Below are 25,554 nucleotides of genomic sequence, written 5' to 3'. Positions count from 1 at the left end.
GCTCCTCTTATTTCTGCATGTAGTACTGTAAACTCCCATTAGTTACATATTTCATCATGGTTGTTATGCACATGATCCTAACAGACTAGATGATAATATTAGTAGATGATAATATTAAAGTAAATACCAAGTAAGTGGAAAATACTGCTTCTGAGATAAAATAATAAGTCATCGAAGCTGAGATCTCTGTATGCTACAGCTGTGAACACAGGCTATTATCATGGGACACTTATTCAGCTTCATTAACCATTTATCTCCAAAGCAACAGCAAAACTTATCCTGGTCCCAGACCTGTTTGTGCTTTATAGCCAACTTCTATGATCATTTTCATGCCAATGACCATAGAAGTTGGCAAGACAGGACAAACAATCAGGCTAAAAACAGAAAACGAACTTGTGTGTCCAGTTGGTCTCGTTCATCATTAGCAGATGTCCAGTGTTCATCTTGGCTGCAGCCAGTACCAGACGAGCCACGCTGGCCTCCATGCTAGTGTTTGCCAGGCCCAGGAGACCCTGAACGTTATGGAGAAGCAGCTGGGTGATATCAGCAGTCTGGGCCAGGGGGCCTCGGCCTGACCGTAACACCTGCAACATCTTCTGGATCGCATGTTCCAGGTCGCCTAAATGGTTAACAGACACAGATGTATTCATTTCTACAGCGCTAGTTTTAATGTAAGCATTCCTTCAAGGAGGAACAATTATATATTGGTTAATTTGTTTGAATCAATATATTTAAAATGTTTAGAAAATGTTTTGTTTGATTTTAATTGTAAGTGCTCATCCATGGAGGATATAATTATAGCTTGCCAGTCCCTGACACAAGAGGGGCCATAGCCTTGTATCATAGTTCCCTGGTAGAAGAAAAGATGGAGAAACAATGACCTATGATACTGCCTGTTGTCTGCAGGCTGGGGTATGAAGACAGAGAGACCAGGAGACGCTGAACCGAGCTGGAGATGACAGCCATAGCGCCGGCTATGTCCCCAGTGGTGGTGGTGTAGTTGATAGCCATGGCGGTGATGTGCAAGATATGGAGGGAGACATTGAAGTAGTGTTCACTGCCATCGGGCATCAGGGGTGCCACAGCCATGGCAGCCTGGTTGAGGGATGCCAACACGGAGGGTACGTGGACGGCTGATTGGGGCATTGATAAACCTTGCCACAGGCTGGTGGACACCTGGTGATAATGATGATGATGTTTTTTAATTGTTCAAAAATCATTGTACAAATAGTCAGCCACAAGCTCAATTGCAAGAACAATTTACAACGTAATGATTCAATATGAAACATTACAAATATGGCTAACATATTTACTGTTGACCCCCTTATGTATGCATTCATAAAGCACTTATAACAGCTAGATAAGACATTATAATATCTGTCAAAGGCAGTCACAAATATTACCTGTTGTGACACTCTAAACAGGACCTGGACCGTGGCACCAGCACTGTCCCCCTGGTACCCTGTTGGGGTGTTGGTTAGGTTGAGCATGGTAAGGATAGACAGGGTGACCTGCTTGGAGATCCCCAGGAAGGATGGAGGGATCTGGGCCGTGTTGGAGACCCCAGAGAGGGCAGCGAGAAGGACCGGCTCCAGAGGGAGAACGTATATCCTCTCGTCCTCAGGCAGAAAGGCCACCAGGGCAAGGAAAGTCTGATTGATCATTGCCTCTTTCTCTTGAGGGCTGCTGAAGTTGTGACTTGCAGTGGAGAGGTTGAACAGGGTATGAGTGGCTAAGGCACTGTTCAGGAAGAGAGGGTGAGTGATGGACTGGATCGGCTTCCCGTCCGAAAGGGTTGTCTCCCTAACGGAGGCCAGGAGAGGATCCAGTGAGGCAGAGAGCATGCTTGTAGCCTTCATCATCTTCTTCATGTCCCGTGGGTGTGAAACCAGCAGTGCAAAGCCTTTCACCATCTGGCCAGAGGTGTTGAGGTACATCAGGCTGTCCGAAGGTAGGTAAGAGGTGAACACAGCAATGGTCTGGTCTAGAGCCATCATGTACGGAGCCAGACTCATGTAAGCTTCTGGTCTGGACAGAGAGCTGAGGATGTTCTGAATGATGGCATTGACCTGAGATGGAATATCAGAGACCTCTTCAAGGTTATCCGCCAGGATGTCGTTGAAGGCGGTGAGAAACTGAACGGCCATGTTGGATCCATTATTGGGGCCACTGTAGATGATTCTTGCCACCTCAGCACTCAGCTGCCTAACCATATGCTCCACCCTCTGGGCGACCTGTAGTGGGGGATGCTGGGACAGCACCATGGCCATGTCCGCCATCTTGCTCAGGCCTGCTGATAACTTCTGTATCTTGGCCAAGTCCTCCATGACCCAGTCTTCATGGGCTATCTCCACGAACAGCTGGCTGTACGCCTGCCACTGTCTGGGGAGGGTGAGGTAGGAGAGGATGCCTAGGGCCACGTCGATGGGGTCGTCCAGAGGAGGGGGGACTGAGGGACCCCATGTCACGGCTCCGGCCCTGGACATAAACCTGGAGACGTTCCCCATGTGTGGTAGTGATGGTGGTACCATGCCCATGTCCCTAGAGACCCCTTTGAGCACTACAGACAAGTCAGGGTTGCCGAAGAACATATGGGCAGTCTCCATGATGTCTGGCATGGTGGGTGGCATCGCCAGGGCCTGGAACAAGACAGGGTAGTCCAAGTAGAACAGATCAAGGAAGTCATCCATTGGCTCTTTCATTGGCTCCTCCCTCAACAATTCGCGGCGGACCCTCCTGGACACACCCTCATTGTGGTGGGGGAAGGGACTCCTGCTCCGCCCGGTCATCTCGTCTTGTAATTGACTCAGGTAGTAGTCCAGCGGGGCGAAGAGATCACTGGTCTGAGATACCTAAAAATTCAGAAAAAAAGGCCAGCACCTACTTGAATATGATTTGCAATTGAAGCTTTGTGTTTATTTTCTTTAACTTATAATAACATCATATCTTAATTAACCACACGCATGTGTTTGGGATACCTGTCTGAGCATGGTGATGACGTGCTCTGCTAGCTCCATGAACATCTCAGAGATGGGAGGGAAGGGGACACTCATCTGTCTCAAAGTGGATAAGAAGGCCTTCACCACCTCGTACATCCTGGGCAGAGCCTGGGTTACCAGATCCAACCCGGAAGCGGTAGAGGAGCCCCACCAGCCGCTGAACTCAATAGCCTTCTCCAGGATGAGGTTTGTGGCATTGGCAGATAGGAACTGCTCCATGACGCCGTAGACCATAGGCCAGTCTCCCAGCAACTGTACACGGACCAGCTCCCTGATCATATCTTTCAGCAGCTTGTTGATCGACCCTCCGTCTGGCCTGGAGAAGATGTTCTCTGTGAATGGATGAATGGATGAATGAAAGAATGGATGAATGAATGAGTTTCAATTTCTGTCTTGTAACGTTCATGTGACCAATCATTTATGTGATAATTAGACACCATTTTAAATGACATAACAGTGCAAAGTTGTACCTGTGAGTATGCCCTGGATGGAGTCCTGGGTGAGATTAGACCCGGTGAGGAGCATCTCCAGGGCTTCCATCAGGAGGTGCTGGGCAGATGTGGCATTCTGCAATAGAATAGAATAGAATCGTTTATTGTTCATTTGGTGAAAATGGAAATTCTGCTTCTGCCTTTTCCCAACACCCCCAGACAGACACACACAGACAGACACACACACACTCACACACACACACACACACACACAAACGTTGAGAGGCACAGGGGTCAGCAACCACAGGGTGCATGGAGAGCACTTTAAGGTTAAGTGAGTGCCTTGATCAATGGCACAAAGGAAGGAGATGGCACAGCACCTGGAGGAGCTGGCTGTCGACCATGGTGTAGTTGATAGTCATCTGCATGGCTTGGAGGTAGGGACGCATCCACAGGTCCAGGTCCTCGGTGAAGTTCATGCCTGTCAGGAGGATCTCCATGGCTTCCATGAACATATGCTGGGCGGAGGTGGAGTTCTGAAATAGAATAGAATAGTTTACGCACACACACACACACACACACACACACACACACACACACACACACACACACACACACACACACACACACACACACACGCGCGCGCACACACATTGAGGGGAGATTGTAAGATACCTGGAGTAGATGGCTATTCTCCAGAGTGTAGTTTAGGGTCATCTCTACAGCCAGGAGGTAGGGTCTCATCCAGGGGTTGTCCATGGCCAGGGCATCCAGCTGCTCCAAGGCCATCCTAAGATCCTGAGTACTGGGGAGGACAAGATACATGGATTAGGACCAATGACTGTACAACTAATCATTTACAACAAGAATATACAGATCTGTATGTTTAAGGTTATGACTGTGAGTGAGGACAATAGGGAGCGGTTTCCAAGCTCAATGGAGAATATGTGTCCGGGAAACAGGCCCTATGTGTTAAAGACATAGATATTTACATTTAAGTCATTTAGCAGACGCTCTTATCCAGAGCGACTTACAGTAGTGAATGCATACATTTCATAAAAAAATGTTTTCCTGTGGTGGCCCCCCGTGGGAATCAAACCCACAACCCTGGCGTTGCAAACACCATGCGTTGCAAACACCATGCTCTACCAACTGAGCTACAGGGAAGGCGAGATAAACTGAATGCTTTCACAGATATTGTAATTTCATACATGCAGGACAGAAATGCTACTTATGTGAAACTACTCTCCCATTAGTGAAATAGCAGCAAGAGATATGTTAGTGTCAGAAACAAAGAATAGAATAGAATATAGCTAAAGTTGGATAGCCTGTGGTTAAATTGAAACAGAGAATGTATTTACTGCATGCTTTCATGTACTGCAACTGCTACCCTTTCCCCTACATAAAATAATAATGACTCAGTAATACCATTATTTCTCAATCTGGATTGAATATAATCATAATTCATAATGTATTTTTTGGTGGGTACTTATTCATAATTTTGGGATATAATTTAGGCCGTTGTATAAGATTGTTTCTTTCTTTGGGATATTTCCATTACAGTGGTCAGTGATCTACGACTCTCGCCGTCACACTTGGTCTACATCCCAAATGGCACCCTATTCCCTTCATAGAGCGCTATCACATTGGACCCTGGTCAAAAGTAGGGCATTATATAGGGAATAGGGTGCCATTTGGGATGCATTCGTGATTGATTCCATGAGATATGTATAATGTGATTCTTATCAGCACTGAGTTCATTATTACAGAAAAGGAAATCAATTAAAGAGGAAAAGACACTCAGATAACTGAATAATAGTTAGACATCACTATCTGCACACACACACACACACACACACACACACACACACACACACGTCACAGGATCTGTGTTCAGGCAAAGAGTCAAACTAAACTAATGCACATTTGATTGTTCCAAATTCTCTTATGTAATTTAGGAAGGAATCTAAATTGGTTTTCCTCTGGTTTGTGCGTGTAGGTGATAAAATGACTGTGATTTGCGTCTTTATTGGTTATTTAATTCTCTCTCTAACCCTCTGAGATAAACATTTTATTCTGCCTAATGCTTTTTTCCTCGTCCTTCTCGATGTCTTGTATTTGAGCACTCCCAGGGCCCATATTCACAAAGTGTGTCAGAGAAGAAGGGCCGTTCTAGGATCAGTTTTGCCTTCCAGATCATAATGAATATGGTTATATGGACAGGGCGAACCTGATCCTAGCTCAGCACTCCTACTCTGGGATGCTTTTTTAATACAGTCAGAGAAACAGCTTTTAAACAGCTTAAAAAGCAAACAGGGTGTGTCAATCGGGTATACTGAGAAAGGCAGAATACACAAGAACACAAAGCAGCACCGGAGATGACTTGCACTCTTCCTCTGACTGTCAAAGTTGACCTTGTGGTGACCCAAAACAACCATTAGAGGCACATAGAAACAAAGTCATGCCAACGTTGTGCAAAGGTCTGGTGAGGTAAGTATTTGTCACTGTTATACCCTTTTTACACTATTGTTCTGACCCAAACCGTCCTATGCTGATATTTTCATTTCACATTGTCCATTCCCGCCACTACCATATGGTGGATACGTAACCAGGCCAATGCAGTACAGCTCAGCTCAGCTTGGCTCAGATCAGTCATGTGAAAGGGGCATTAGTGTTTTAGTTGTTAACTAATATATAATAATAATAATATTTAGCAGACACTTTTGGGTGCCCCCAGGGGGAATTGAACCTGCAGAACTTGGGATTGCAAGTGCCATGCTATACCAACTGAGCCACACAGGACTCACCTCCAGCTCAGTTGTAGTTGGAGGAACTGTGTGTTCCAGTGAGCCTGGTCCTCGGCGGTCATATTAAGTCCCTGTAGCTGGTATAATGTGTTGAACAGCATTGCACCAAGCTGCTCAGTAGCTATGGTGCGGTTAACCTGGACCCAGTAGAACGAACGCAGAGCTGCCACCATCATAGCTGCTGTAGTGTCCATTGATACTGTCCCATGCCCCATCCCAATGCCCTGGGAAGAGAACACAACAGAAGACAACAGGCAAAGGAGCTGTGTCAGTAACGTAGCAGCAGAGTTTACTAGGTGCTACCACAGTGCCCTCTAGTGGGGAAGTTTTACAAACTGAAATCCTAGTGACGACTACTCACGGTCGTGTTTGGATTGCCATAGACATAGTTGGACGCAGCATAGGCCTCCATGACTGGTAGCAGGCTGATGTTACACCACAAACCCAGGCTGGCTTCACTCAGCCCAGCCGCCTCTCTAACTGGCTCCCAGGCTTTCAGGACCTGCCTGCACTCCAAGGTCTTACTCCTATTAGCAGCCTATGATGGGTGAAATACAGCAACAAGGAGGGACAGTGAATTATGATTTCTACTTAATTGTTTAAAAAACAAAACAGCTTAACAGAAGAATGGGATTAAATAATAATAATAATAAACTAATTGACATCAAGACAAATGTGGGAAAATGGACTCATTCTTCTCCACAAGTAGTTCCAGTAAAGAGAAGGGAAGGAGATTCACACCGTTATCAGTGATAATCTTGAAGACACCATACTGTCTCATACATACAATGGGGGATAAAATATCGGCCTTATTTGACTTCTTTATTGTGGACAGTCATCAGATTCTCTCTAGGGTAAACACACAACAATACAGTATATCATATGAAGGGTAATAAAACAGACGATTAAGTAAGACGGTGAAGTGTGTCAATAAAACTTGTCTAGCCTCCATATTTATGTAGAAACACTTATTTTTATTGTATAAATATGTATGGCATGACTAAGAGTTTGGTCACATGAAAGGTGATCTATTGAGAATGAATCATAAAACTTACTACAACTAAACTCAATGGTGTAGTTTTTCCTTGCCTCTTTTCCTTGCTGGATCATCCACAACTTGAAAGGAAGTTGGGGAAGCTGTGACCTATTCTCTTTCTATTCATCTTTTATTGTACCTTATTGTCCAAGCTTGGGCGTGGGCTGGAATCCCAGGGGAGAACTTTGTCCTGATCCACATTAACCCTTTTCACTCTGTCGTACCAACTCAAACTAAACTGTGCTGGCTCTCATATTTTATTTCAACTTGTCCTTTTCAGCATGGTTCCGGCATCGATGGTGGATGTGTAACCTGGCCAGCTCAGTACTGCTTAGTTTGGTTTGGCTGGGTTTGGCTAGGTAATGTGAAAAGACCTCTTGTGATACGTCTCCCTCCTGATTCTTAAGGTTGTGAAACTGTTCTAGCCAACTTTTTTTAGGCAACATTGACAGGTAATGTAGCTGACAATGAGATGGGGTATGAGATACTGGGGCAATCAGTTTTGGCAACGGACAACTGAATATATATCTTTTTTTTTACTGTAAACAATGATCTTGGGCCACTGTTTAGAGAGCAACGGTCAGTCTTTGCTCATTGTGTTGTCATTAAGAACATCTCTGAACCAGATAAAAAAAAAGTATATTAGTGACCATTCCTGAGACTGTTCTCTCAGTGACAGATATCTAAACAGACAAACAATAGCCTACTCAAGTCAGGATGAACGTTCAAAACATGAGGAGCCTATTGTCTTTCAACAGCAGCATAGCTTGAGTTATTTAGTTTCCCTTCCACTGAAACCATCAAACCAGTTCTTTAACAATTGAACATGAATTCATGAAATTGGCCCATGTGTTATTTATTGTGAAGAGCATGACATTCCTAGTGAGCACTGAGGACATTGTGTTACCAACCACGTAACCTAGTAAATGTCACGAAGAGGATGAGAACCAGCAGTTGACAGTAAGGCAGAAAGAAGAAAACAGAAAGAATGCAGCCAGTGCTCTGACCTAACCTGTATGGCAGCTTCCACAGTGAGCTCGATGGCAGGGATTATTCCCTCAGACACGTCAGACATGTTGAAATCACTGCCATTCACAGCTTGTACCAACTCTGACATCAGGACAGCCAGTGGCTTCTGGAAACTCAAGATGAATGCTGGGAAAGAGAGAAGGGGAGGGGCAGAGAGAGAGAGAGAGAGAGAGAGAGAGAAAGAGTTTTACAATGGGACACTTATGGGAACATTTGTGCGCAACTAAGATAAGTATTTGCATAAATAACTTTCAATGCTAGGCTACAGTTCACTAAATCCCTAACTTGTGTATCTAATGTACTGTATGTCTAATGTACAGAATTACTAGCGATCTGTGGTACAAAGGAAACAACAGTGCTGTCAAGGGTGTATGGAAAGCTGCCTCTCAGTCTCACCTGTCTCAGCCTGCATATTGTTGACCAAGGCTCCCATGACTTGGCTCATCACAGAAACAGCAGGGGGGACAGAGTCCCACACCAGGGTGTCCCTGAGGGTCGACAGGAGGGCCCCAATCATCCCCTCCAACCTGACAACACAGGGAAGCACTTGGTTTAGAAACTTTACAATATAGCTAACTTAAAACTATCACTATATATATACACATAACAGGTGATTATGTTGTGGCCCTCAATACTATACAATACAATATAATACTATACTACCAAAACAAACATGATAATGTTCTCCCCACTGACTAAAATATAATACTATATTTTATTTAACTAGGCAAGTCATTTAAGAGCAAATCATTATTCACAATGACAGCCTACCCCGGCGACGCTGAGCCAATTGTGCGCTGCCCTATGGGACGCACAATCACATCCCAATGTGAAACAGCCTGGATTCGAAACAAGGAATGAAGTGACACCTCTTGCACTGAGATGCAGTGCCTCAGACCACTGCACCACTCAGGAGCCCAAGCATGTATTACTATACTATACTATACTTCCTTACTATAGTTAAAACACCATGGTAATTCTCTCCCTTCTCACTATCTAACCAGATACCACCTTCTTCCTTGAACCGATGACCCCTGACCCCTGAACGTACTTATCCCAGCTGCTTTGGTTAGCCTGCTGAGTGAGGATCTGTATCAGCACAGGGAGTATTTCAGGGAGCATCTCAGGAGAAGGCAGAGGGAAAGGCATGATACCCTGCTGCCCAAGGATGAGGGGTAGCACAGAGTTTAGAAGACCAGTCATCTGAAAGGATACAAAAATGTCATGTTGCTAGTGTTCGCCATTGGAAAACTATTAACAACAGCTCCATTTATTAAGGCATGGTTATTAGACATAATATGTGTCATTGGAAATTGCCTTCTTTGTTAGTCTTCTCCAATTATGAAGTATTCAATTGTTCATTGGAAATTAGACAGAAGGAAAGATTGACTAACTGAAATTATTATTGGAATTGTCCACACCATGAGCTACTGTGACTCTTGAATGTCAGTGAGATAGCTCAATCTTTGTATTTTTTAATTTTTTATTTAACCTTCATTTAACTAGGCAAGTCAGTAACCCATTGAGGAAAAAACACTGACACATATTTTAAGCTGTAAACTGGACAAACCACAAAATATACAATCTTGATATATGCATTGGATAGCATTTTGTGCTTTGGCATGTTGTTGACTGCCTGAGGTATATGTCATACAACTGACAAGCCTACAGCACATGTATAAAGATGACTTTGCAGAACTGCTACTGTTGTAGAAGGAATTAGATTACAGATTTCACTGAAAATAAACGCAAAGCTGTAATATATTATGCCTTACCTGACCAGCAATTTCTGAAAGGTTTTCAGCAGTCATATCATTACCAATGTTAGCCCATAGACTCATGTTGCTCCAAGGGCCCATGTTGCTACCTGTTGACGATAATAATGTTACATTTCTGAAAAATTACAGCATATCGTTAGTTATTAACATAACAACTGTAGCCAACAATCAAACACATTGATAGCTTCTGTTAGCTAACTTAATTGTTTTCCAAGAAGACACAGATTCTGACAGTGAGACAGATAGATGTACAGTATTTTGCCATGTTGATTTCTGGCCACTGTTAATATACAGATACAGTCATTGATTTCCTAGAGGACACAAACTCTGACATTGGCATGTCAGTAAACTGTGCTTAAAGTGTCTGGCTGAGATCCTGGTAGGGTTATTTAATAATGAAGTGTATGGTGCCAGCAGTACTATATCACAGGCCATTAGGACAGTAGACACACTGTCCCAAATGGCCACCTTTCCCTATATAGTGAACTACCCTATGGTCCCTGGTCAAATGTAGCGCACTACTGTATGTAGGGAATAGGGTGCCATTTGGGACGTAGTGCTACAGTGATATTGAGGAGCTGTTATAGGCAACTTGCCTTGGCTTTGGCTGGAGTCCAGGATGACATGAGTGATGTTGATGATGAAAGAGAGATAGACCTGGGCACTGCTGTCAGGGGCCAGGAGGCCCTGGACCATCTTTAGCTCGTTCACAATGCTGAGAGGAAAGAAAATGTAATTGTTATCGTTATGTTATCGTCATCATCATCAGCAGCAGCAAAAGTAGCAGGATCTTTGTCATCATCTTCACTGTGAGGGGAGGAAGTAACAAAACAACCTGATGATAATATTTTTTGTCATCATCAACAACGTCATCCTAAAAAACACTGACGTCTTCTGATTTTCAGTGAGCATTTAGAATCTGTAAGGTTACATCCCAAATAGCAGCCTATTATCTCGAAACTTCTTTTGGCCAGGATCCACGCACAGCACTACTGCCATTTGGGACGCAACCTAAAATACATTAATATTGACAGTCCACACACAGTACAACTCACATCTCATTCCACTTATCAGGCCCGCCAGGCTTGGAGACTGTCTCAAGGTAGGTGCTAATGAACCTGAACCCTGGCAACAGATACCCAACAGCCTCCTGGGGGACCAGCAATCTAACAACGCCTTCCGCCCTCCTGACAATCTCCATGGTGATGTTGAGTGACTGGGCGTTGCTCATGTTAGGTCTGAATGCCAGCTGGAGGGCATCCTGAAAAATAATCTGGACCTCTTCACCCTGCAGAATACCCTGGATCTCTGTAGTGACGTTCTGTGGTGTGAGGCCCATGGTGAAGCCACTCAGGACAGAGCTTGTAGCATTCATGATCGCCTGGATGAACTGGTCACTACCCAGACCTCCTTCCCGACTGGCCACCAACAGAACCTGAAAGGATAGGAGAGGAAAGGAGAGGAACGGAGAAGAGAAAATAAAATAAAAAAATAGAAGAAAAGGGAGAAGATAAGAGAAGAGAAGAAAATAGAAGATACCAGATTTTGTGTTATAAATCCCCAAGTGGAAATTAGTTTGTCTGTCATACTACAGCCATAGGGGCTGTAATCCTAATTTAAAAGTACCAATTTTCACTTTGTATCCCATTGACAGTTCAAATTCACCCCATAGTAAAATATTTACAAATACTGTCAACATTGTAAAATTGCAAAATAAGTCTACTGACCTCAATGGTACTACCTGTGTAAAATGAAATTACCTGATTGAGAGCCTGGCTGTTGTGTTGGATGGCTGTGAGGTAGGCCTGTTGCTCTGGGGTGAGGAGGGAGCCGAGAGTCCTGAGAAGTTGCTGGAGGTCCATCCCAGGAGTAGTCACGTTCATCATCCCACCGCTTATGTTCCAATGCAGCATATTGGTCAGGACCTGGGTCACACGAGGCTGTCTCAGCCAATCCTGTGTCAGGTTGAGGTACTCCCTGATCTGGGTTTCGACCTCGCTTAACAAGCTGTGGTTTAGCCAGTTTAAGTTCCCGAAAGAGTTCTGCAAAACGTCTTGGTAAGCAATGTTTAACTTTAACAGGTTCAGGTTTTCATTGAGTATCCTGATGACCGATTGGCCGATTTTACTCACATCTGTTCCATTGATAGGGTATTGGATACTTCTCATCAAATACTCAACCTCTTTACTAACAAAGATGGTGAATTCTGTCTGAGAGAGTTGGAGAGCCAGCTGCATCTCTGCGATACGGAAGAAAGGGTCAAGGATTTCTGAGAAGGCACTGGTGCTGGTTTCATTCTCTAGCTTCCTCAGGTACCACTGTGCTATCTCCAAATACACTTTCTGTGCGTAATTTTGATCCTGCATAAGTGGATCAGTGGAATTGAGTGAGTAGACTGGAGAATGTCCAGAGGCGGCGAGTTCGATCAAACCCTCAAGCACAGGGAGTTCATTATTGATCAGGGATTCGGCCTCATTAATCAAGCTGTAGTTTAGCCAATTGTTCCCCATAACCGCTTGGTAAGCAATGTTTAACTTGAACAGGTCCAGGTTACCCTTGAGTATCCTGATGACCGATTGGCCGATTTTACTCACGTCTGTCCCGTTGATAGGGTATTGGATACTTCTCATCAAATACTCAACCTCTTTACTAACAAAGATGGTAAATTCAGTCTGAGAGAGTTGGAGAGCCAGCTGCATCTCTGCCATATGGAAGAAAGGGTCCAGGAGTTCTGAGAAGGTACTGGTTCTGGTCACATTCTCTAGCTTCCTCAGATACCACTGTGCTATCTCCAAATACACCTTCTGTACATTACCCGAGTCCTGCATCAGTGGATCAGTGGAATTGTGTGAGTAGACTGGAGACTGTCCAGAGGCGGACAGTTTGATTAAACCCTCAAGGACATGGAGCTCGTTACTGATCAGCTCCACAGACTCCAGGTTGAGATGCTGTAGATTCTCGCTGATGCTGGCTATGGTAACTGTGATAGCCTCAGTTGTTGGTATAAGTGGGGTTGGGCCAGAGCCGGCGGCAAGGCCGATACTCACAGAGTGGTTGACTAGGATGGGGAGGAGGGAGATTAGCGCTGTGCAGTTGGACTGGCATCCCGGAGGTATAGGCAGCGCTAGGATAAAACCAGTGACTCTCTCACTCAGCTCCAGTGCACACTGGGCAAGGCTGATGGGATTGTTGGGCTGGGGCTCCAGGCATTGTTGCACGTTGATGACGCCCATGATGCTAGCCAGGAGAGCTGGTGCGTTGGTTGCGCTGGCCAGGGCAGCCATCTTCTCCAGCTCCCCCAGGGTAAGGTTGGATTGTAGCATAGCTTGCTGGAGAGAGGATACGCTGATGTTGGGAGTCGATATAATCTGCTGGAGGAAGAAGGAAGTCTGGGCCACGGTCTTGAGGACAGACTCTGGCGTGACGGACATATTGTTAGACATGTCAGTATCGTGCCAGGCGAAGAGGAGAGTAAGCAGGTTGACAGTCACTTTCATGGACTCCTGGTTTGACACGCTGGGTTTAGCTTGGCCCCCACTAAACATGTGGTCCCCACTAGCTGCCAGGATCTGGAGCACCTGTAATAATAACAATAATAATACAAATAATAATACATTGGATTTAAAATGCCTTTAAAAAAAATGAAGGACAATGGATAGCAAAACAAATACAAAACCAACCTGTGGGACCGCAGCCATGCAGTCCTGACCTGCCGCTGTACATGACACCAAGCTCTCCATCACAGCCTGGAAGTGGCTTACCATCCCAAGGTACTGCTGTTGGAGCTGGAGAGGTAGTAGGGCCGAGAGTCTCTGTAGCAGGGTCTGTAAGGCAGCCTGATCCCCAGCCTGGCTGAGCTGCTGGACGTACAGGAGCTGGAAGAGGTCCACCACAGCCAAATGGAGGTCTGTCACCTGAGCTGTGGTGAGGTTCCCATCTGGAAGCAAGAGCTGCTCATGTCTGCGTAGCTGTAGAGTCGAGACCAGCAACTCCTGTAGTTGGATCACGTACCCCAGGAGAATGGGCGTTGAGTCACCATTAGGAGCATCCAGCACAGTCTTCAGCCGCTCCATGGCCCGCAGGATGTTGTCTGCTATGCCCGCTGAGCTCTGGTTGGTAAGAGGATTGAGCAGCTGTCTGAGGAAGGCCAGGGAGGTAGAGTTGAAAGAGCCAGAGTAGGTGGTCAGAGCATCTCCCATACTGAGAGACAGAGGCAGGGTCAGGTTTCCCTGAGCTATTGAGAGCCACTGCATCAGCAGAGCCTCCACCCCGGCCAGGTCTGGCATGTTGGCGTTCTCGACAGGGAGCCCGGTAACTAGATGCCGGGTGTTCTTGGCCACCTGAGAAGTTTTCATTGACTTTATTATTATTACATATTATGATATTTTGGGGTGTTTTAATGATGTTCTGAAGCTTAGTCAAATCTACAGTTTCTTAAAAACATTGATCTTGAATAAATAATACAATTGCAAAATACAAAATACAAAATACTGGTTTCCCGGACACAGATTAAATTTAGTCCTGGACTAAAAATCATGCTCAATAAAGAATCTCCTTTGAAAATGCTTTCTTGTCCAGAATTAGGCTTAATCTCTGTCTAATGTTTTTGGCTACCTTCAGGGCAATGGCCATCACAGATGAGGCATTGGGGGCCTGGGATCCACCTCCCTCGGTCCACAGGGCTTCCAGAGGCTTCAGGCCCAGGGCCTCTAACATCTCCCCCAGGAGAGAGAGGGGCAGCTCAGAGTTGGTGCTAAACTGCTCCAGGGACATGAGGTTGGAGACCAGCGTGATGTCCTTGTTCAGGATGGTGATCAGGTTCTCCAGGAGGGCTGGGATGGAGCCGTCCCCTAGGACTAGGTCAGAGCTGAGGAGCTGGGTGACTGGGCCTGTGGCAATGTTTCCATAGACAGCCTGGAGGAAAGACAAGGAGCCCTGGACATGCCTGTGGAAAAGATAACAAAAATGTTTGTTATCTTCTCACTTGGCACCAAACACATGCCTCATAATCAACTAGAAAAGGTACATTTACATTTAATAAACCACTAATCAAAATCAATAACAAATAATTTGTTTTAGTAATAATCTACTAGTCTATATGTTATAATAATAATCTAGTCATAAAAAATATGATCAATTGACAACAACAAAACAGATCAATGAGAGCGCATCACCAAGAAGTAAGTGTGAATCGGAGTCATTACAATATGAGGAACAATTAGACACAATGTGAGCAGGAGAAGGAAAGACACCAGGGGAGATAGTCTGTGGCATTAGTGAAGTTACAGTAGTTAGATAACACTTTATTGAGAGGCACGGGATGCATCCCAAATGGCACCCTATTCCCTATATAGCGCACTGCTTTTGAAAAGAGCCCAATGGGCCCTGGTCAAAAGTAGTGCACTAAGTAGGGAAAATGGTGCCATTCTGGACACAACCTATACCATAGACTACACACCTATGGCCAGGCTCTATCCTTCTCTGCCCTATGAGATTACTTACCTAAGTAATACAGCAGGATTAGCAGAAAACTCCTGCACCAGAGCAGCGGTGGTTGGGATAAACTGCTGCCAGGTAAACCCAGTATTGCAGATGTAGGCGTATGTGGTAGAATCAACTGTACCTGTTATGACAGTTCATATATATTGTTTTAAAACAGATAGAGCTCATGAGTGGAACAGACAGAGCCTGTATCCAAAATAGCACCCTATGTAGGGCATTACTTCTGACCAGGGGGCTCTAGTCAAAAGAAGTGCACTCTATAGCGAATAGGGTGCCATTTGGGCCAGACAGAGTATCTTGTCATTATGTATCTTTGTCACAGAGCTACTGCTCAGCGTTGATGACAACACCAAGACAACCAGGGCAATGAGTAGTCACATTATTGAAATTTACACACGTGCAATGGTGGCTATATTGCCAAAAATGCATGTAACTTTGAGCATTGGATATGGATACTGGATATTGCTGACTATAAACGTTTGTTTATTCCTCATTATAATGAGTAATCAAATTGCTAGCTCTCTTGGCACGTAACTGATCAGTTATAACAAGAAGTAAATATCATACTGTCTATTTGTGTACTTGTGAACTAAAACTGACCCTAACCCTCCAGGCGGTCTACTTGTACATCAAGCTGCCTCACCTTACAAAAACAGGTAATAGGCTCCTGCCCTATGGTCCATACTGTCTTGGACAAGGCATATAGTACCGTTGGAAAGTATTCAGACCCCTTGACTTTTCTACATTTTGTTACGCTAAAGCCTCATTCTAAAATAGAATAAAAAAATGTTTTTCCCTATCAACATACCCCATAATGACAAAGCGAAAAACAGATTTCTTTAACATTTTTGCAATTATTATTTTTTTTTTTATAAAAAAATACCTTATTTACATACTTATTTTCCACCATAATTTGCAAATAAATTCATTAAAAATCCTACAATGTGATTTTCTGGATTTTTGTTTCTCATTTTGTCTGTCATAGTTGACGTGTACCTATGATGAACATTTCAGGCCTCTCTCATCTTTTTAAGTGGGAGAACTTGCACAATTGGTGGCTGACTAAATACTTTTTTCCCCCACTGTATAAGGTCCCACAGTTGACAGTGCATGACAAAAGCAAAAATCCACTCCATGAGGTCGAAGGAATTGTCAGTAGATCTTTAAGACAGGATTGCGTCGAGGCACAGATCTGGGGAAGAGAGTTCCTCTGTGGAGATGGGAGAACCTTCCAGAAGGACAACCATCTCTGCAGCACTCCACCTATCAGGCCTTTAAGGCAGAGTAGCCAGATGGAAGCCACTCCTCAGTAAAAGGCACATGACAGCCCGCTTGGAGTTTTCCAAAAGGCCCCTAAAGACATTCAGACCATGAGAAACAAGATTCTCTGGTCTGATGAAACCCAGATTGAACTCTTTGGCCTGAATGCCAAGTGTCTGGAGGAAACGTCTGGAGGAAACCTGGCACCCTCCCTACGGTGAAGCATGGTAGTGGCAGCATCATGCTGTGGGGATTTTTTTCAGCAGAAGGGACTTGGAGACTAGTCAGGATTGAAGGAAAGATGAACAGAGAAATGTACAGAGAGAACCTTGATGAAAACTTGCTCCAGAGCGCTCAAGACCTCGGAAGGTGAACCTTCACCCCAGTCTAACAGGACAACGACCCTAAGCACACAGCCAAGACAATGCAGGAGTGGCTTCAGTACAAGTCTCTGAATGTTCTTGAGTCGCACAGCCAGAGCCCGGACTTGAACCCAATCGAACATCTCTGGAGAGACCTGAAAATAGCTGTGCAGCAATGCTCCACATCCAACCTGACAGAGCTTGACAGGATCTGCAGAGAAGAATGGGAGAAACTCCCCAAATACAGGTGTGCCAAGCTTGTAGCGTCATACCCAAGAAGACACAAGGCTGTAATCACTGCCAAAGGTGCTTCAACAAAGTACTGAGTAAAGGGTCTGAATAATTAAGTAAATGTTATTTTCTGTTTTTATTGTTAATACATTTGCAAAAATGTAAAAAAAAACTGTTTTTGCATTGTTATTATGGGGTATTGTGTGTAGATAGATGAGGGAAAAAAACTATTTATTCAATTTTAGAATAAGGCTGTAAAGTAACAAAATGTGGAAAAAGTCAAGGGGTCTGAATACTTTCTGAATGCACTGTACGTACCTTACCTTATGTGTGCGTGTGTTCTTTATGTGTTTGTTGTATTGGTGTATGCGTGCCTGACTCACAATTTGGTGAAGCGGTGACGTTGGGCTGGTAGTTCATTATCCAGTAGGCGATGTGGAAGTATGACTCCATAGAAGGCCACATTGAGCTGTTCTGGAGGTGAGAGCCCATAGTGATGAATGCCCCCAAACCCCTGCGAGACATAGAGAAATGGATGTTGAGTTTATACATGACAACCAACTCATAACATATACACACTTACATATCCCACTAACATTTTGGATAGCGATACCTTATCTCAGCTAGGGTTGTGGTGGTCATGAAATTTTATCAGCCGGCTATTGTCATGCAAAAAAATTGACCGTTAATTAGCATAAACGTGTTTAGCATCTCCAGGCCTCCACACATACAAGCCGCTGATGTGCCTTTGGAACATCTACATTTAAAAAAGTCTAAGTAATCAATTTAATATGCACCATCACAATAAAACTATTATTTATTTTAGTCAGGTCTAAAGAAACATTATGATATGAAGAAAATGTATTTCAGATTAACAGAATATGAGTTGGCATACTGTATGTTATCTGGCTATGCTCCATGCCGTAGGCTTTAGGTTTGTTCATATAGCTGACAAGATATGTTTAAAAGTCCCGTGCCATTATTTTATATTATATGACTTTATAGTAAGAAGAATATAATTGAATATAGCTGAATAAAATAAGATTTTACCAGTGTAAAAGTGATCATTTGAAACAGGTCCTATAAGATAGATTTTGATTTATTTGGAAAATGTTGTTGTGAATGATAAACCTTAGAATGTCTTAGAAATCTAAACATATATGGGCTGCATGACAAAAGTATAGGCTATTGATGATTTGAGAAAGCTTGCACTCTGTTCATTACCTCAGGATGCACAGCTGTTCTCTCATCAAGTGATCATATTTTCACCCATAAGATTATTCTCAATTTATCTTGTCTTCACAAATATGTCAAATTAGTTTCGATTTAGAACGGCCCATTATCAAATGGGCAGGAACAGGGGGCGGGGATAAAGACAGTGAATGGAGGCCGCAAGCTTCCCACCGGTCCGTTTTTCAATGATTCCTGGTAGCCTACTTCGGTTTTATAGCAGAGCTGTGCTTAATATGAGCAGCTGCAAAATAAATACAAGAACACTTATTTCACTTCATGCATCAACCACTGTTTGAGGTGCATGCTATTGCTGCGCGACAGTTAATATTTCGTCCACACTCTGCATGACGTGGGCTCCCCAACCCTGTTTCTGCAGCTACCCAGTGCTTAATTTGGGAAACCAAGTGAAATGTGTTTGGGAACATCAATAGTAACATGTTTTCACAACGAAGTACAGCTTCTCTGAATGCTCCAGAAAGGAATAAAGGAGAGAGTAGGAGATGGAAACACTTGGTGGTGAGATATTCTGTATAGCTAAAGGTAATGTGCCACCCGATTAATTATGAAAATAAAAAAAATACCCTATTACTAGGCTATTCAAAATCAAATACAAACACACTATAATTGTAGGCTACCTGTAAGCTCCCCTACACAATCAATGAACCAACAGCAACGCCTAGGGCTATTCATTCTCTCCCAGACTCATGAATAGAAATTTGGGGCATAGCATAAGTGAACCAGTCCATCCAGTATGCATAATAATACAATACACATTCAAAGGTGATTAGGCCTACTCCAATTTGTTTCATTTTGGAGTATAGGCCAGACCAATGATTTACATTTACATTTAAGTCATTTAGCAGACGCTCTTATCCAGAGCGACTTACAAAATGGTGCATTCACCTTATGATATCCAGTGGAACAACCACTTTACAATAGTGCATCTAAATCTTTTAAGGGGGGGGTTTAGAAGGATTACTTTATCCTATCCTAGGTATTCCTTAAAGAGGTGGGGTTTCAGGTGTCTCCGGAAGGTGGTGATTGACTCCGCTGTCCTGGCGTCGTGAGGGAGCTTGTTCCACCATTGGGGTGCCAGAGCAGCGAACAGTTTTGACTGGGCTGAGCGGGAACTGTGCTTCCTCAGAGGTAGGGGGGCCAGCAGGCCAGTGGTGGATGAACGCAGTGCCCTTGTTTGGGTGTAGGGCCTGATCAGAGCCTGAAGGTATGGAGGTGCCGTTCCCTTCACAGCTCCGTAGGCAATCACCATGGTCTTGTAGCGGATGCGAGCTTCAACTGGAAGCCAGTGGAGAGAGCGGAGGAGCGGGGTGACGTGAGAATGATGTAGCAAGGACATCTTAAATCAGATTTATTTGATGTTTTTCTGCCATGCGTAATAAGCGGTGGGATATGTATTGTACAAATTAGTTTTTAGGGCTCATTCTAATATGCATATGGGTGCTTTGAATTAATCATCACCTTAGAAAGTGGTATCCATTTTGTTATGTTAAGGCTTTGAAACAACATCCAAAACAACAATTTTTTCCACTCAGCTTCAACTTGTTGTTGAACTTCCTTCTTCAAATTGATCATCACAGTGAGGTGAGATTTAAAAGCACATACTGTTTTGATGATTAGTGTTGGATGTGATTTTTGATTTCATTTGCATTGACATCAGAGTGGTTAGAGGGACAATAGAGCCCTGAGTACCAGGCTGTTAGGACCTGATGGAGGGACAATAGAGCCCTGAGTACCAGGCTGTTAGGACCTGATGGAGGGACAATACAGCCCTGAGTACCAGGCTGTTAGGACCTGATGGAGGGACAATACAGCCCTGATTACCAGGCTGTTAGGACCTGATGGAAGGACAATACAGCCCTGAGTACCAGGCTGTTAGGACCTGATGGAGGGACAATAGAGCCCTGAGTACCAGGTTGTTAGGACCTGATGGTCGTTAGCAAGTAGGGACCTACCAAAGTATGTCCAGAGCGCATAAAAGGAGATTACTGTGACTCAACGGTCAAGTGGAATCTCACTTTACATCAATGACGTATTCAGTACCATTTCTGCATGTTGTATTTGCTAATGCATGTTGATAGACTCAATATTTTCATGATGTCGGCTCGCCTACAGTACCAGTCAAAAGTTTGGATACACCTACTCATTCAAGGGTTTTTCTTTATTTGTACTATTTTCTACATTGTAGAATAACAGTGAAGACATCAGCCCTATTAAATAACACATATGGAATCATGTAGAAACCAAAAAGTGTTAAACAAATCAAAATAGATTTTAGATTCTTCAAAGTAGCCACCCTTTGCCTTGATGACAGCTTTGCACACTCTTGGCATTCTCTTAACCAGCTTCATGAGGAATACTTTTCCAACAGTCTTGAAGGAGTGCCCACATATGCTGAGCTCTTGTTGACTGCTTTTCCATCACTCTGCGGTCCAACTCATCCCAAACCATCACAATTGGGTTGAGGTCGGGTTATTGTGGAGGTCAAGTCGTCTGATGCAGCACTCCGTAACTCTCCTTGGTCAAATAGGCCTTACACAGCCTGGAGGTGTGTTTTGGGTCATTGTACTGTTGAAAAATAAATTATTGTCCCACTCAGCGCAAACCAGATGGGATTGCGTATTGCTGCAGAATGCTGTGGTAGTGCCACGTGTGCTCCCTCTCCGGCCTCTAGGTCACCAGGATGCTCGTTATGGCGCACACCTGTCACTATCGTTACGTGCACCTGCTCGTCATCAGACTCACCAGGACTCCATCACCTCCTTGATTACCTGCCCTATGTATGTCACTCCCTTTGGTTCCTTCCCCAGGCGTCATTGTTTCTGTTTCTGTTTCATGTCTGTGCATTGTTTGTGTTTCCTTGTCTTGTATTATGTTACTTTTATTTATTAAAACATTCACTCACTGAACTTGCTTCCAGACTCTCAGTGCACTTGTTACAGGTAGCCATGCTGGATAATTGTGCCTTGATTTCTAAATAAATCACTAACCCTGTCACCAGCAAAGCACCCCCACACCATCACACCTCCTCCTCGATGCATCATGGTGGGAACAAAACATGCAGAGATCATCCGTTCACCTACTCTGCGTCTCACAAAGACACGGCGGAGTAAATTTGTACTCATCAAATTTGGACACATTTCCACCGGTCTAATGTCCATTGTTTGTGTTTCTTGGCCCAAGCAAGTCTAATCTTATCATTGGTGTCCTTTAGTAGTGATTTATTTGCAGCAATTTGACCATGAAGACCTGGTTCACGCAGTCTCCTCTGAACAGTTGATGTTGAGATATGTCTGTCACTTGAACTCTGTGAAGCATTTATGTGGGCTGCAATCTGAGGTGCAGTTAACTCTAATGAACTTGTCCTCTGCAGCAGAGGTACCTCTGGGTCTTCCTTTCCTTTGTCAGTCCTCATGAGAGCCAGTTTCATCATATCGCTTGATGGTTCTTGCGACTGCACTTGAATAAACTTTCAAAGTCCTTGAAATTTACCGTATTGACTGACCTTCATGTCTTAAAGTAATGATGGGCTGTTGTTTTTCTTTGCTTATTTCAGCTGTTCTTGCCATAATATGGACTTGGTTTTTTACCAAATAGGGCCATCTTCTGTATATCACCCCTACCTTGTCACAACACAACCGATTGGCTCAAATGCATTAAGAAGGAAGGAAATTCCACACATTTACTTTTAACAAGGCACACCTGTTAATTGAAATCCATTCCAGGCGACTACCTCGTGAAGCTGGTTGAGAGAATGCCAAGAGTTTGCAAAGCTGTCATCAAGGCAAAGGGTGACTACTTTGAAGAATCTCAAATATAAAATATATTTTGATTTGTTTAACACTTTTTACTACATGATTCTGTATGTGTTATTTCATAGTTGTGATGTCTTCACTATTATTCTACAATGTAGAAAATAGTAAACATAATTAAAAACCTTTGAATGAGTAGGTATGTCCAAACTTTTGACTGGTACTGTACACACTGATAACTCCGCTTGTGGATGCAAGGATATTGTATACTAATTTATACACAAACCTTGATTATATTATCTCAAGACAGTATGGTCATTCTGTGGTTACTAAAGGTACACTGACCATGACAAATGAAAAAGAAAGTACACACTCATCTCGACTTGGTCAATTTATTTGACCAACGTTTCGGCCAAAGGGCCTTCATTAGTGTGTGTACATACTAACCTTGTCATGAGAATCTGTGTCCAGTCCACTGCAGCGATGTTCTCAGGGACCCAGCCCACCAGGTAGGCAGCATCCAACAGATTACTGAAGTTCCTCAAGGCCACTTCACCGCTGACAAAAGAGCCAGCCAGTGCATGCCACTCAGTGAGGATCATGGGAAGGGTGACATTGGCGGTGGTAGTGCCCTGTACTATGTTCATAAGCTGAGTCGCCTTGGATATAGAAGGAAATTACAAAATGATCAAAGAAAGTTGAATATACATGTTTTAGGATATAACATAACAACAATTGCTGGCTTATTCTAAAATGTCTTAATATCCCAAAAAATGTACTTAAAGTAACTTCTCAAAATGACAGAAAATGGTTTCTGGGGAAAAAATATAGAAAGAAAATCCATAGGCTCATATATGACACAGTTTCTGTTTACTGTTTACGACCAACTGTATTCTCAACAGACCATTCATCAATGTTTCTAATAGAAATGACCTACATGGTCTAAACCAGTATTGGGTCTGAGGGAGGTTTGTGTTGTTTTTATTCTGCTTTTGTGATAACCTTTTAGTCTTCAGTTATTTTATCATAACCTCATTTTCTAGGGAGACCTAGCCAATAAGACACAACCTGTGAGAGCTGTCCAGGTACACATGACTTACCTTGGCAACCACAGGCATCCATTCAGCCAGCAGAGTGTCTGGGAGACGAGAGTTGTTCCCTGGGCAGAAGAGGGCATTCCACAGGCTGGGGTCCATGGAGCTCAGAGAGAAGATCCAGGACCACTGGCCCAGCAGATCTTCACACCTTACTGGTCCATGAGATATTAGGACCTATTGGAAACCAACAAGCAATGAATGAATGGATGGATGAATGAATGAATGTCACTGAGCAATTAGAACCTACTGGAAACCAACAAGTAATGAATGAATGAATACATGCATTTATTTATTTCTTAATTAATGATTGAATGAATTAATCTATTAATTAATTAATTAATTGATGATTGAATGAATGAATGTCCCTGAGCCATTAGGATCTATTGGAAACCAACAAGAACACCATTTCACTGAAAATATCAGTCATATAACCCATACACAGTGCCTTCAGAAAGTATTCATCATCTTTTTTTCATCATCAATCTGTTAAAACACCCCCATAACGACAAAGCAAAAACATGTTTTTAGAATTTTTTGCTAATTTATTACAAATAAAAACCTGAAACATTGCATTTACATAAGTATTCAGACCCTTTACTCAGTACTTTGTTGAAGCACTTTTGGAAGCGATTACAGCCGCGAGTCTTCTTGAATAAGACGCCACAAGCTTGCACACCTGTATTTGGGGAGTTTCTCCCATTCTTCTCTGCAGATCCTCTCAAACACTGTCAGAATGGATGGGGAGCGTTGTTGCACAGCTATTTTCAGGTCTCTCCAGAGATGTTTGATCGGGTTCAAGTCCAGGCTCTGGCTGGGCCACATTCAGAGACTTGTCCCGAAGCCACTCCTGCATTGTCTTGGCTGTGTGCTTAGGGTCGTTGTCCTGTTGGAAGGTGAATCTTCGCCCCAGTCTGAGGTTTTGAGTGCTGCGGAGCAGATTTTCATCAAGGATCTCTCTGTACTTTGCTCCGTTCATCTTTGCCTTGATCCTGACTAGTCTTCCGGTCCCTGCCGCTAATAGATATCCCCACAGCATGATGCTGCCACCACCATGCTTCACCATAGGGATGGTGCCAGGTTTCCTCCAGACGTGACACTTGGCATTCAGGCCAAAGAGTTCAATATTGGTTTCATCAAACCAGAGAATCTTGTTTCTCATTTTCTGAGAGAATTTAGGTGCCTTTTGGCAAACTCCAAGCGGGCTGTCATGTGCCTTTTACTGAAGAGTGGTTTCCATCTGGCCACTCTACCTTTAGGGCCTGATTGGTGGATTGCTGCAGAGATGGTTGTCCTACTGGAAGGTTCTCCCATCTCCACAGAGGAACTCTCTTCCCCAGATCTGTGCCAGATCCATGTAACACAGAGTTACATGGAATAAACAAGCGTACAGTCAACACAATAGAAAAAAAGAAAGTGTGTGCAAATGGCATGAGGAGGCATGGCAATAAATAGGCCATAGTAGCAAAGTAATGACAATTCAGCGGATTAACACTGGAGTGATAGATGAGCAGATGATGATGAGCAGATGATGGTGTGTAAGTAGTGATACTGGTGTGCAAAAGAGCAGCAAAGTAAATAAAAACAATATGGGGATGAGGTAGGTAGATTGGGTGGGCTATTTACAGATGGACTATGTACAGCTGCAGTGATCGGTTAGCTGCTCAGATAGCTGATGTTTAAAGTTAGTGAGGGAAATGTAAGTCTCCAGCTTCAGCGATTTTTGCAATTCCTTCCAGTCACTGGCAGCAGAGAACCGGAAGGAAAGGCGGCCAAAGAAGGTGTTGGCTTTGGGGATGACCAGTGAGATATACCTGCTGGAGCACGTGCTACGGTTGGGTGTTGTTATAGTGACCAGTGAGCTGAGATAAGGCGGAGCTTTACCTAGCATAATTGTAGAGAGAATTATTTATTTCAGCTTTAATTTCTTTCATCACATTCCCAGTGGGTCAGAAGTTTACATACACTCAATTAGTATTTGGTAGCATTTCTATTCAATTGTTTAACTTGGGTCAAACATTTAGG

The 25,554-nt window shown here is 43.7% G+C and overlaps 1 protein-coding gene across 2 annotated transcripts in view; it reads right to left on the bottom strand.

Annotated features, from left to right (window-relative positions):
• The window catches only part of abca12 (ATP-binding cassette, sub-family A (ABC1), member 12), a 94,420-nt gene that overhangs the window by 55,095 nt on the left and 13,771 nt on the right, over positions 1-25,554 (bottom strand). For both annotated transcript variants that reach the window (XM_045707784.1, XM_014173727.2), the window contains 22 exons: positions 23,536-23,706; positions 22,883-23,094; positions 17,819-17,949; positions 15,583-15,703; positions 14,695-15,025; positions 13,761-14,420; positions 11,841-13,658; positions 11,136-11,515; positions 10,677-10,795; positions 10,078-10,169; positions 9,354-9,505; positions 8,699-8,829; positions 8,286-8,428; positions 6,599-6,775; positions 6,238-6,461; positions 4,106-4,235; positions 3,811-3,966; positions 3,470-3,566; positions 2,979-3,331; positions 1,404-2,852; positions 882-1,176; positions 394-619 (listed from right to left, as the gene is read on the bottom strand). In XM_045707784.1, the coding sequence (XP_045563740.1) occupies positions 394-619; positions 882-1,176; positions 1,404-2,852; positions 2,979-3,331; positions 3,470-3,566; positions 3,811-3,966; positions 4,106-4,235; positions 6,238-6,461; positions 6,599-6,775; positions 8,286-8,428; positions 8,699-8,829; positions 9,354-9,505; positions 10,078-10,169; positions 10,677-10,795; positions 11,136-11,515; positions 11,841-13,658; positions 13,761-14,420; positions 14,695-15,025; positions 15,583-15,703; positions 17,819-17,949; positions 22,883-23,094; positions 23,536-23,706 (7,568 nt within the window). The remainder of the gene's footprint in view (positions 1-393; positions 620-881; positions 1,177-1,403; positions 2,853-2,978; positions 3,332-3,469; positions 3,567-3,810; positions 3,967-4,105; positions 4,236-6,237; positions 6,462-6,598; positions 6,776-8,285; positions 8,429-8,698; positions 8,830-9,353; positions 9,506-10,077; positions 10,170-10,676; positions 10,796-11,135; positions 11,516-11,840; positions 13,659-13,760; positions 14,421-14,694; positions 15,026-15,582; positions 15,704-17,818; positions 17,950-22,882; positions 23,095-23,535; positions 23,707-25,554) is intronic.

This window comes from Salmo salar, chromosome ssa25 (genome assembly GCF_905237065.1).
Source record: "Salmo salar chromosome ssa25, Ssal_v3.1, whole genome shotgun sequence".
NCBI classification, from domain to species: domain Eukaryota; kingdom Metazoa; phylum Chordata; class Actinopteri; order Salmoniformes; family Salmonidae; genus Salmo; species Salmo salar.
The sequence above is the reverse complement of the archived record's forward strand: the minus strand, read 5'-3'. Positions and strand labels throughout refer to the sequence as shown.